Source organism: Notechis scutatus, chromosome 2 (assembly GCF_049901735.1).
Source record: "Notechis scutatus isolate UNSWTSFEM ecotype Mainland chromosome 2, rNotScu1.2, whole genome shotgun sequence".
Taxonomy (NCBI): Eukaryota; Metazoa; Chordata; class Lepidosauria; order Squamata; family Elapidae; genus Notechis; species Notechis scutatus.
Window position 1 is genome coordinate 87,021,313 of NC_142010.1, and position 12,835 is coordinate 87,034,147.

General features: G+C 38.8%; 1 protein-coding gene across 5 annotated transcripts in view; it reads left to right on the plus strand.

Annotated features, from left to right (window-relative positions):
- Positions 1 to 12,835, plus strand: part of RBM27 (RNA binding motif protein 27) — a 42,790-nt gene that overhangs the window by 10,068 nt on the left and 19,887 nt on the right. For all 5 annotated transcript variants that reach the window (XM_087955401.1, XM_026687990.2, XM_087955402.1 and 2 more), the window contains 6 exons: positions 661 to 702; positions 5,117 to 5,208; positions 5,900 to 6,111; positions 6,963 to 7,223; positions 8,540 to 8,770; positions 10,350 to 10,484. In XM_087955401.1, coding sequence (XP_087811527.1) covers positions 661 to 702; positions 5,117 to 5,208; positions 5,900 to 6,111; positions 6,963 to 7,223; positions 8,540 to 8,770; positions 10,350 to 10,484 — 973 coding nt within the window. The remainder of the gene's footprint in view (positions 1 to 660; positions 703 to 5,116; positions 5,209 to 5,899; positions 6,112 to 6,962; positions 7,224 to 8,539; positions 8,771 to 10,349; positions 10,485 to 12,835) is intronic.

Genomic DNA, 12,835 nt, shown 5'->3' on the forward strand with positions numbered 1-12,835 from the left:
ATATTCCAATTTATTTTTACAAAAAAATAAAATAAAACCAATAGTACTGGTGCTTCCAGTACTAGGAAAAAAGGGATAGAAAGATGGGGAAGGTATTGACTAGTCAAGGAAAACCATTTGACAGCAGTGGGCTAGTTGAATAAAAGAACAACTATGATGAAGGAAGAAACTATGAAAGTCAAAGAAACGTAACTGGATAAACCAATTAGGTATGCCATGTTTGAATTTAAATTTAACAATAGGGAATGTAAGACAGGCAGGCTGGCACATAGCATAGAGAAGGAAAGTGAGACATGGGATACCACCCACCTTCTCACATCTTTAAATTTTTCTTGGATAAAACCCATAACATGGCCATGATTTGGCTGAATCAAGACCCTATCTAGAAAAATCTACTCAACCTCTGTGTCAGTCTACTCAGGCACTGTATGCTTGCTTTTATGCAACAAATAAAACAGTTCATGCATACCCCTATGTTGTCTTAACGTCAAAAATAAAATCTGGATGATTCCATTCAAGAATTACAGCTGAATGATAAGATCTTTGGGGAAAATGCACTTATAAGACAAAAACTAATGTGATACCAAGTAGTTTTCAGTGCTGCATTAAATGTGCTTTTATATTTGTATTTTTCATACAGTGTTTCATATTTTATTATAGATGCTAAATACTGTGTTAAAGAAGGTTATTCCCATTTCAGAGGTTGGTATGGAATAATGCAAAAATTTATTCTTGTCCTGCTTGAATCGCTTTATAGCTTGTATTTTGTTTATTTAATTACAAGGTCAGAGGCTGCCATTTTAAATATTGTACTTTCAGAACACAATGCATATTTTATTTAGGAGTAAATGTAATTGGAAAAATAACATGTGTTGCGTTAAGATTAATGTTTTATTAACTCAGACTGTATTACATTTGAGATCTCTGCTATATTTAGATAAGGTCAAGTGAGAGATGATATCTTTGTATCACATAGTCCTCCACTCATAAATACGCAGTGATTTTTCTGTCTGCTAAATTCTGTTCTTTGCTATCAAATTATTCATCAGGACAACTTCACTTGAATTTAAGAAAAATTCTGACATCCTGGGGATAATTTAAAAACAAATTGTCATGGAGAATATTTATGTAGTTGCTAAAAGTTGTCACCAATTTGATGGCACGTAATCAAATAATGTTTTGCTTTTTTCCACAAAAATATTTAGGAAAATATTATACAGTAGCTAAATCTTGTCTGCTACATATTTTGTGCAGACCATCTGTGTTAGTTCAGAAAGTGCTGTTCTACTTATGAAGATTTACACCCCAAAATCAATTTCCATTGAAAATCTGAAACACTATTTATGACAGAGTCTTAAAATGGATCTTATAAATTAATAAATTACCTGTTTTCACAATGAGTAATTACTAATTTAAAAACTCTAGTGTGGGTGTTGAAATTTAGAAATTTCACTACACTATGAACAGAAGCAGTGGTACAAAAGCATAAGGGGTTATCTTAAGATACACTTTGGTTTGTGCTAAAAATATTTGAAAGGAACACGGTAGTGAAAGACTGAATGAAATACAAGTATCTGTTGGATACTTGGATACTGACTTTACCTAAATGAACATGATGATAAAGTGATGAAAATAATTTGGACGAATATTTTACATAGGTGTTTTGGTTCAAAAATAAAACATAAAGATGCATGCAAATGTTTAGTCAAATGATAAAAAGTCCCTAAATGAACTAGTCTTGATATAGTGTCTACATAGTGCAAAGTTAAACATGACATTATTCTGCAGATTTCAGTACATAGTTAATAATAACCATAACAACAGAGTTGGAAGGGACCTTGGAGGTCTTCCAATCCAATCCTCTGCTCAGGCAGAAAACATATCATTTCAGACAAATGATTGACCAGTCTCTTAAAAACTTACAGTGTTGGAGCACCTACAACTTCTAGAGACAAGTTGTACCACTGATTAATTGTTCTGTCAGAAAATTTCTCCTTATTATCTACTTGCAAATTTTAAGGTTCAGAATAAGAATATAATGAATGTAACAGGGTGCAAAGGTTTCCAAATCCTTTTAATCAGCATTCTGCAACACTTCTTTTGGCAGAAATAACAGCTTCCAAACATTTCCTTTAGCCAGCTAGAAGTTTGTTTTTTCCTAGTCTGGCTTTGTGCTACTCTTTACAAAGTTCTTCTAGCTTAGAAATACTATTGGATGTTCTAGCACAGGGATCCCCAACCTTTCGACGCCGCGCCCGGTTCCGACATCAGCTGGGCGCCGCGCCCGGTACTGCACGTTGAACTGGGCGCCGCCATCTTTTATGACGAAAAGGCGCTCCGTGACATCACGAGCAGCTGTTTCATAAAAGATGGCGGCGCCAGCGCTTCTGGTGAGCTTTTTCGGGAGAAATGGCTTTCTACCCGGAAAGCTCACCGGAGCGCAGCGCCATCTTTTATGACGAACACAGCGCTCCGGTGAGCTTTCTACCCGGAAAAGCTCACCAGAAGCGCTTTTTACCAAAAAAAGATGGCGGCAACCAGCGGCCCGGTAAGGGTTGTTCCGGACCGGTACCGGTCCGCGGACCGGCGGTTGGGGACCCCTGTTCTAGCATGCACAGTATTTTTGAGATCTCTGCACAGATTTCACTAATGTTTAAGTCTGGAGACTGCAAAACTTTCTAAAATCTTTTTTTCTTTCTTGTAGGTGTTTCAGATTGATTTGGAAGTTTATTTCAGATCATTGTTTTAATTTGTTTTAATACATTTCATTATAAATTTAAATACAGAATAAAAAGCTAACAAGAACTAATAACTTAAAATAAAAAAGAGCAAAAATGAAAGAGCAAAAACAAAGGTGCAAGAAAATAAAGAATGATAAAGAATATACTTCCAAATTTTATTTTAAAGCAGGTGATCTCCTGACTTCGTTTCAGCTACATTTTTTTCATTGACTGGGATATTCTGTGATACATTGATATTTGGTTGAATCTCTTTCTCCTTCCATTTGTGCATTTCACTGTGCTTAATGGTTCACAAGGTGTTTTTGTTTATTTATTATTTTATACCTCTGAGTCAGTTTTGAGTATTAAGAGACAAGTTTTTTGCTGTTTTTTTGCAACATTTTTCAAAAATGATTTGCTGTGATTGAAAAAAGTTGCTTTGGTGCCTAAGGTAGATACTAGGATTCACTGTTTCCTGGTATCTAGCCCAATGCCTTTAGCCACTGCATCAAACGCTTTTCTTTTTCTTTTGCATTTCTGTCACAAAAGTGATTTTTTTAAAAAAGGTGCTTGAAAAAACAAATGCTTCACTCTTCCAACCCACACTCCAATTGTAGATTATCAAATTGTTCAGTTTTTATTTTAACAAGAAGTTTGAGTGCTTTGGGGTTCTGATTTCCAGATGGGACCAATTTAATAGCAGATTGAGGAGAGATTTTTCTTGAACTTCCCAGTCCCACGTAACTTTCATTTTTTAACACAGTCTCATTACAGGTAATCCTTGACTTACATCAGTTAATTTAGTGATCATTTAAAGTTACAGTGGCACTTAGGGACATTTTTCACACAACCTTTGTAGCATCCCCATGACCATGTGATCAAAATTCAGATGCTTGGCAACTGGTTCATACTTGTGACTGTTGCTGTGTCCCAAGGTCATGTGATCACCTTTTGACAAGCAAAATCAATGGGGAAGCTAGATTCACTTAACAACTGTGGCAAGAAAGATCATAAAATGGGGCAAAATTCACTTAGCAACCAAAATTTGAGGTGCAATTGTCATAAATCAAGGACTACCTGTATTAAAATTGATGGCTCTTCTCCTTCATAAGAAATCATTTTAATTTGCTTGGAAGAGCCCATAGTTGTTGAAAGTAGGCAAGAAAACCATCACAGCCCAAAAAGCTAGAAAGGTCAAAATATTTGTTAACCAGGCTACCGTAGATTCTTTATTGAATGTTGTTCAGTAGGTCTGATGTATTTGTCAGAATAAAATAGTGCTGTCTTAAGGCTCAGATTTGAATTAAGTAAAAAATGAAAATACAAATTTTAAAATCTCCATCTATTTGATTTCTAAATTTATATTTCAAGATTTTCAAGGCTAATGCACTTGTTCCATAAGCTAGCAGCAACTTATTCCCATAAAAACAATAGGTATCATGTAACATTTTTTGAAATTCCTGATCAGAAATTGAGCAAATTAGGAATTGCTATTGTTTTCATAGAGAACTCTAATGTCATGAATCCTTAGTTCCCACTCTTTGCCCTTGTACTTTTCAAACTTATAACAGTAACCCAAGAAAGAAAAAAATGGCTTTTTTGTGCCGGGAAAGCATTGTGAGTCAAGATTTCATTGGACCTGTTCCAGGTAGTTGCAGCCTTGCTTATTCCATATTTCAGGCAAGACAAATTCCAGACACTTTTTCAGGATGAATAAGGCAAGGATAGGGCACATTTCTCTTCCTCTGTGGTTGCTTGCTCATTCTAGTAATTCTAGCCCCAGTCCCGTCCTGAAGCTTTCTTTCATTTCTGCTGCCACCATACATGAATTCAATCACAACACCACTGTACAAAAAGAACCCATGCCCATCCCTTTACCAAGAGTCCTAGCATACTCCTCTTTACTGCTGCTGTCATCACACCTGAATTTCAGGTACATTGGTATGTCTACTCCTCCCCCAAAAAAATATATATCTTCCTTTTCTTCCCTACCTTGCTTCTCCGTGTCATTGGTTTGATTATTGCTATTGTCTTCTATCTCACAACCTTTGTGCCCAGAACATGGGGTTTTTTGTCTATACCCACACTAAACATGCCTGTTCCAGGTTTGGGTCTAAACAGACCACGTGCTGTTTTGTGCACAGAATGGTTCACACACAGGATATTTTATATATCCTTCTAACCCATTCTGAATTAATACAAGGAATGCTGCAAAAAAGTGCTATACATTTATGTACATTTATAATGATTTCAATGAATGAAATCCATATATAAATTGCTTTATTTATTTTTTTTAATGCTAGCATCTGTTTATTGTCAGTCTGTGTTACTATTATTGCTTTTGTCTCCCATATCATTGGGTTTTATTTCATAATAATTTTCATATTTGTTGTTAGACATTTCAGGAATCTTTTGAAGAAGACCGAGAGAACAAAAAGAAGAAATACACTAGCCCGCAGAAAAATCGTTCAGATTCTAACGAGCAAAGGTTTGTGTTTATTCATTATTGAAAGTATATTTCATCTTCTTTATTCTCAGATGATCTTGCTTTATACTCTGATTGAGTTAAATATGATTCATATGCTGTATTTTATTTGCTCTTGTCACTTATTCAAATGGTTGATGTGTAGCAAGAATATTTTTTCATCTGTGCTGATACATCTGATTGAGTATTACAATCCTTACCAGCACAAGAAACTTTCAGAGAGCATTTGTGTTTAGAACAGTGCATCTAAAAGAGCCTCGGTGGCGCACTGGTTAGAGTGCAATACTGCAATTTATCAGATCGAATCCCACCAGGCTCAAGGTTAACTCAGCCTTCCATCCTTCTGAGGTGGGTAAAATGAGGACCCAAATTGTTGGGGGCAATATGCTGACTCTAAACCACTTTGAGAGGGCTGTAGAGCACTATAAAGTGGTATATAAGTCTAAAAGTGCTATTGCTATCTACCAGGTATACTGAACTTCTAGTCATTCTAGCTAGTAGTGAAAATTGATTATATTTGCTATCTCTTTTTTATTCATGATTTTTCTCGAAGCTTAGAGTTCCACACATTTTTTGAAAAAAACAAACAAAAAAACCTTATTGCTACATCTTATTACATTTTAATGCTGTGAATGTTTTAGGTTGTTTGAAAATCCTATTCTTCATTTTTTTTTTGCTTTTGAATTTTAAATAGAACCAGAGAAAGAAAAAGAGATGATGGCAAATGGAGAGACTACGATAGATACTATGATAGGAATGACTTATACAGAGACAAATACGACTGGCGAAGGGGAAGAAGTAAGAGTCGTAGTAAAAGCAGAGGGTTAAGCCGAAGTCGGAGTCGCAGTAGAGGTAAAAGCAAAGACCAAGATGCAAACAAAGACAGGGATGCTGGCAGAAATATTGGTGAGTTGCTATTACACCCAAGTAGGACGTCATGAAAACAGATTTCAAAACATGCTTTAAATGGATATGTGTGTGTTCATATATCTAATTCTGATAAATAATTAGAATTAATTTTAAAAATTGCTGGTGTCAGCCCCAGACAATAGATCAACACAGTAAGAGTTCAAGGTGTGACTACTTTATTGCAATTCTATCTGTATTACAGGAATCCCCCCAGACTGCTTTCCTTCCCTTGGAAACAGATAAGGTTCCATGGAGCCTGGGGGAGGGGTCAGTCCTCGACCTCTTGCAACTGTGCAGTGATTCAAGGCTAATTCCCAGCTTGAGTCCTCCTCCCAGCCTGGCTGGGCATTTTCCAACAGCAGAATAATGTACTGCTCTACAAAGTGCCTTAATGCAGGGAATTATTAAATTTGTACTAAGGTATATTCTAATAGATTGGCACCTTCTGTTATTCTTTGCCTACTGCTAGATGTTGCTGTACTGAATTATGCCTCTGCTGAAAGAGGTGGATGCATGTTACTTATTTCTAAATAATCTCTACTCCTATAAATTACATTTATGTTATATGATCAAAATATTATTTTAGAAAAAAAAATACCTTAGTTGAAATAATTGTTGTAAGGTCACAGTTTTCTTTTCTGAAAGAAATGTCAGTGAACTCTATGCAGTGAACCTAACTATATCCTTTTCCTACTGTCAAAAGTGTGTTTTAGCAGTATCTGAAGATTTTACTTGAACAATAATAGATTATTATACTGTAATGTTAATTTTTATGCAGAATCATGACGCCTCAAAAGAACTGGAAGAGAGTGTAAATTTACCTAAACTTATTTCGAATTTTCAAACAGATCACAGAGAACGAGCCAAATTCAAGTGTGAAAGAAGTGACATGGACAGTTCATACAACCCTGTGTCTTTGTCGTCCATAAACTCAGCTGGACAGTATTCCACCGGAGCCCAGTGTATTCCTACTGCTGTCACTGTGATTGCACCAGCTCACCATCCTGAAAACACAACAGAAAGCTGGTCAAATTACTATGGCAATCATTCTGCACCTAATTCATTTGGCAGGAATGTTCCACCAAAAAGGCGGTGTCGAGATTATGATGGTAACTGAGGCTTCTGCTTGTTCTACTTTCAATTTTTCATGGCATTTTCAAAACTTGATATAAATGAGACTAACATCGTATAGAACAGTGGTCCCCAATTCCCAGGTCATGGGCTATTCGGAACCGGGCTCCATGAGCCAGTGTGCATGTGTGTGCAGCTCAATTTGTGCAAGCAGCAGGCCAGCATGTGTGTAGGTGGCCCACCGCTCACATGGCCTGGTTTCTCTCTCCACCTCCCCACTCCTGCCAGACCGCCAAGCCACAAAAGTTAGGAACCGCTGATATAGATCATATATACATCTCTTTAATTAATTTCATTCTACTTCGATGATAGTTTTTGTACTTAATTGAGTAAGAAATGCCTATTCCAAGTTTGAGAATTGTAAACAGGCTTAAATACATGCTTTTTTTTTTTTTTTGCTGTTACATGTCTCCCTGTAGGCCTAAACTAGACAGTCACTCTAAAGGAGAGTATAAGATGGGATAATGTCTCTCATTTTTCTCATGTTGGTTTGGAGAACACAAATAGGGAGAAATAAAAAGGGTCCCATGTTGCCAATTCTCTCTGCACAGTAGTCTGAACCCATAAATATGCTCTATCTTTTGATATTCATGTCAAATAACGTGTTAATGTCTTAAGCTGAATATTATGGAGAAAGACATAGAGTAGGCTAAAAATCCTTTTTTCAGAAGATTATCGCTTGATGTTCTCTCCCCATTAGCTTCTTTATTTATTCTAGAACGGGTAGGGAAACTTGGCTCTTTTGTCACTTATGGACTTCAACTCCCAGAATTCCTGAGTGAGCCATAAAAGATTCCCCATCCCTGGCCTATTGGTTTTTCAGTTGTGGGGGAAATCAATTTTTGACTTGAATGGGACTGTTTAATATATAAATGTAGGACCCATTCAAGTCAAAAATTGATTTTCCCCACAACTGAAAAGCCAGTAGGCCAGGGATGGGGAACCTTTTATGGCTCACTCAGGAATTCTGGGAGTTGAAGTCCATAAGTGATAAAAGAGCCAAGTTTCTCTACCTCTGTTCTAGAAAAATAGTTCCTTTATAGAGAAAAATACTCAAAAGGATTGCAGTTTTAGCAAGGATTTAAGACCGATGCTTATTTTCATGTGAAATGGACCGTGCAATGTCATTGCCCATTGCAATATGTACAAATGCTTTCATTGGTATAAAAAGTCTTTAACAAAAGTTCATTTTTTTTGTATAATGAATGAGTACTACACAGTAAAATGAATGTAAGCATTGTAATAGATAATGACTCTATGTGGCTTTCCCCCCCCCCCTCTCCTTTCTTAATAGAACGAGGATTTTGCGTACTTGGTGATCTTTGTCAGTTTGATCATGGAAATGACCCACTAGTTGTAGATGAAGTATCTCTGCCAAGCATGATTCCTTTCCCACCACCGCCTCCGGGACTTCCTCCACCTGGAATGCTAATGCCCCCAACCCAACGTCCAACCCATAACATGAGAATGCCAGGCCCACATTTACATCCTCGACCGCCACCACTCGTTAGAATCCCCATACCAAGTAAGTTTTTGTTTTTTGTAAAATAGTCAATTATATGTAATAGTAATGATACCGAATGGAAACAATGGAGCATAAGTAGAGGCAGTCCTCAACTTACAACCCACAATTGAGACCAGAATTTCCATGGTTAAGCAAAGTGGTGTTTAAGTGAGTTGTGGCCAATTTTATGACCTTTTTTTTTTTGCCACAGTTGTAAAAGTGAATCATGCAGTTAAGACGCTGAAACACTGTAACTGTAGGTCAGTTACCAAGCACCTGAATTGATCATGTGATCATGAAAATGCTGGTTAGGAATATTGGTTGCAAAAAAAAAATATTTTTGGTTCCCTTGTAACTTCAAACGGTCACAAAGAAATGATAAATTGAGGACTACCCGCACATTAAAAACTCCAAATGACAGACAGACAGACAATCTATCTTTTATATCTATATCTATCTATATATTTATACATATACATACATATATACATATATACGTACATATGTATATATAAAATATTATAAGCCTGCAATGTTACTTTCATAACTATGTAATGTTGCAGCCAAACAAATAAATGTTATCTCTTAATTTATATAGAAGTAGAACTACAGATGACACACAGATAAAAGTATGATGTTGAAGTCTAAGAGAAGAACTTGGAGCTTGGTCGATATTTTATATTTATCAAAATCCTGGCTACATTTTGAGTCAGGGCTGCTACAAAATAATTTCTAAGACATCATTATCTGTTCCTAGTAATCAATATGAGGCCAACTAATACTGCTAAAGCAACCTGAAAATTTAAAGCATAGTCTGAAGATTTGAGAATTAAGCTTAAAAAACTGAGACTCAGGTGAGGAGTCTGTAGATAATGGCTGCAAAGTGCAAAGGGAAAGAATACTGAACCTTTGGAAATGGTTTGGTTTCTAGAACCATGGTCTGACCTATCTGGGTGATGGATTATTCGCTGTTTCAAAAGTTGTATATTATTAGGTTTCCCATTCACTGCAGATACTGTAAGTCACAATGAGCACGTGTATACAGGTCATTCTCGAGTTACGATCACAATTGAGCCCAAAATTTATATTGCTAAGTGAAACATTTGTTCAGTGAGTTTGCCCCATTTTACAACTTTTCTTGCCACTGTTGTTAAGAGAATCATTGCATTAGTTAGGAACACAATTGTTAAGTGAATCTGGATTCCCCATTGACTTTGCTTGTCAGAAGTTTGCAAACGCTGATCATGTGACTTCGGGACACTCCAACCATCATAAATGTGAGCCGCTTGCCAAGCATCTGAATTTTGATCATGTGACCCTGGGAATGCTGCCACACTCATAAGTGTGAAAAACAGTCATAAGTCATTTTTTTCAGTGGTGTTATATCTTTGAAGGCTCATTAAGTGATTAAGTTGAGGACTCCCTATACTGATTTTCTTTGAGTTGTGTTAGGTAGCTAGTTTGGTCCAACATTTGATTTATTTTATGGAGAAAATGAGTTAATTCCTATACTCTTACAAATACCTTCCTATATTCATGAAGAGACATCATGTATAAAAATTGTTTAAATGGCCTGACTACCATTTCTGTTTTATTTCAGGGCCTCCTTCATCTCAATCCAGTTTAATTAATAGCCGTGACCAGCCAGGAACAACTACAGTGCCCAGCCTTGCACCAATGGGGGCAAGGCTACCTCCTCCACTACCCCAAAGCCTACTGTATTCAGTATCAGAACGTAAGAAAATATTATTTTCTGTATCTCAAAGAATATATAATGTTTATTAGCTGCAAATAAGAAATGATTGTCTCCCATTTCTCTAATGAGGATTGTGTTTTGCATGACAAAACATAGTTTGCATCTCATGAAACAAACTGTAATCCTTAACATTAACATGGCACAGGTTACTTGAAGGACTGCCTCTCTCTTCATCTGCCTAGTTCGGGTGTCAGCAACCCACGGTTCCAGAGCCGCATGCGGCTCTTTGGGCCCTCTGCTGCAGCTCCCTGTCCCATCACTGGCTGTCTCTGCTGCTCGCCCTCCCCTCCCTTGCCTGGCCTGAGAAGGTAAGGGTGACGGCAGGGGATGGAGAAGCAGGCAGTGCTGATTCTCCAGTGCCTCACTCTTGCTGTAGCTTCTTCCGGCCCTTGTTGGTGCTGGGAGTGCCTCAGTCGCTTGGGGAGACACACAACCTGCTCTCTACCCCGAGACACTGGCCCGACCCAGCCGCGACTGACACCAGCCTCGCTAACACAAGGGCTGGCAGGGTGGGAATGGGATCCGGGAGGACGGGATGATGGAATGGGGGACAGGCCCGCTGCTGCCAACTGCAGCTTTAAGAAGCTCAGGGCAGCAGGAAAAAGGGACTGGACCCATCAAACCTTGCACGCCCATCCTGGGGGTCAAGCTCGGAGAAAGCCAGAGCACCCTTGCCAAAGATGCTTACCCGTCAGCTAGTCTCCCCTTCTCTCTCTATCTCTCTCTATGTCTGTGTGTGTGTATCTCTGTCTCTGTGTCTCGTCTCTCTCAAAGCCAAAGCTGGGCCAAGCCAGGGAGCTCACCTTGAGGTTCTTCGCTACTCCTTTTCCTCCTCCTTTTTGGAAATCCGGGCTGGCTGAGGAATGAGTGTGAGCCGCAGCGGAGGCTTCCCTCCTCGTCGTCCTTCTCTCGTGATCCCCTGGCTAGCTGTAGCGGAGCTGGGAGAATGCGCACGAGCAGGGAGATCCTCAAGCAAGCGGCCTCCCGCCCTGCATTCGCCTTTGCTGCACTCTGGCCGCTTGCTTGAGGGTCTCCCCACTCAAGCGCAGCCTCCCGGTCATAAGAGGAGGAGGAGGGAAGCCTCCACCACGGTTCATGCTTGTTCCTCAACCAGCCCGGATTCCAAATAGTTGCCAAGAAGAAAGAAATGGAATAACAAGGAGCCCCAAAGAGAGCTCGCTGGGTTGGGCCAGCCTTAGCTTTCCAAGAGAGAGAGACCCAAAGAGACAGAGAGAGAGAGAGAGATACAGAGAGATACATACACACACAGAGAGAGAGAGAGAGAGAGAGAGAGAAACACACAGAGGGAGATACAGAGATGGGGAGAGGGAGGGGAGAGAGACAGAGAGAGGGAGAGAGAGATGGGAAGAAAGAGGAAGAGGGGGAGAGAGATACAGAGAGGTGGGAGATAGAGAGGGGGAAGTGAGAGATACATAGAGAGAGAGTGGGGAGACAAAACGCTTTTGTGTTCCCAGTGTTTTTTAACAACTGATTCTACCAGCTGAGTAGACATGGCTAGGAGGTCATGTGACTGGGTGGAGTGAGTGACCTTGAGTTGGCCATGCCAACCCAGGTTTTGTGGCTCCCGATGTTTTTTTTCCCTGTGGGAAACGAGTCCAAATGGCTCTTTGAGTGTTTAAGGTTGCAGCCCTCTGGCCTAGTTGATTCAGTCCTGCAAGATTGATCCATCCCAGTTTCTTCACTCAAAGAATGCCATCTCTCAAGACTCTGGAAACAAGGAAAATTAGAAGGTGCAGGAAAGGGGGGGGGGAAGCAACTTAATTTTCTTTTCTTGTCTTGTGTGCTTGTAGTATCTCCCATGTTTTCCAGCTGTTTAAGCACCAGGGACTGGTTCCATGAAGAGAGGTTTTTCTGCGGACTGAAGAGGGCTTGGTTTTGTGTGCTGCCTGCATCCCATGGATGGGGCTTCATTTGTTTGCAAGGACTGGTTGCTGGTCCACGGACCGGGGGCTGGGGACCCCTATTCTAGATGGATGCCCTCCTATAGGCATCTTACATAGATCTCAATCTGGGATGTTGATGCAAAAAATTAATGGAATAAGTTGCATTACAACTCAAAAATGTATCTTGCCTGGCTTTTGAGCTTTAAACATTTTGCTGAAATAGTTTTTAACTGATGAATGTATTTGTTTTGGTTGATTTGCTTTCATGTTTTAATAGAAAAAAAGTTTCACCTTATAATTGATCATTAATTTATTTCAGAATGACATTATATGGAAGGCGGGATATTTTATAAATTAAAATTCTTTGTTTTTAAATAAAAAGGAAATCTCTTATTTCTCTCTCTCTCTCTCTCTCTCTCTCTCTTC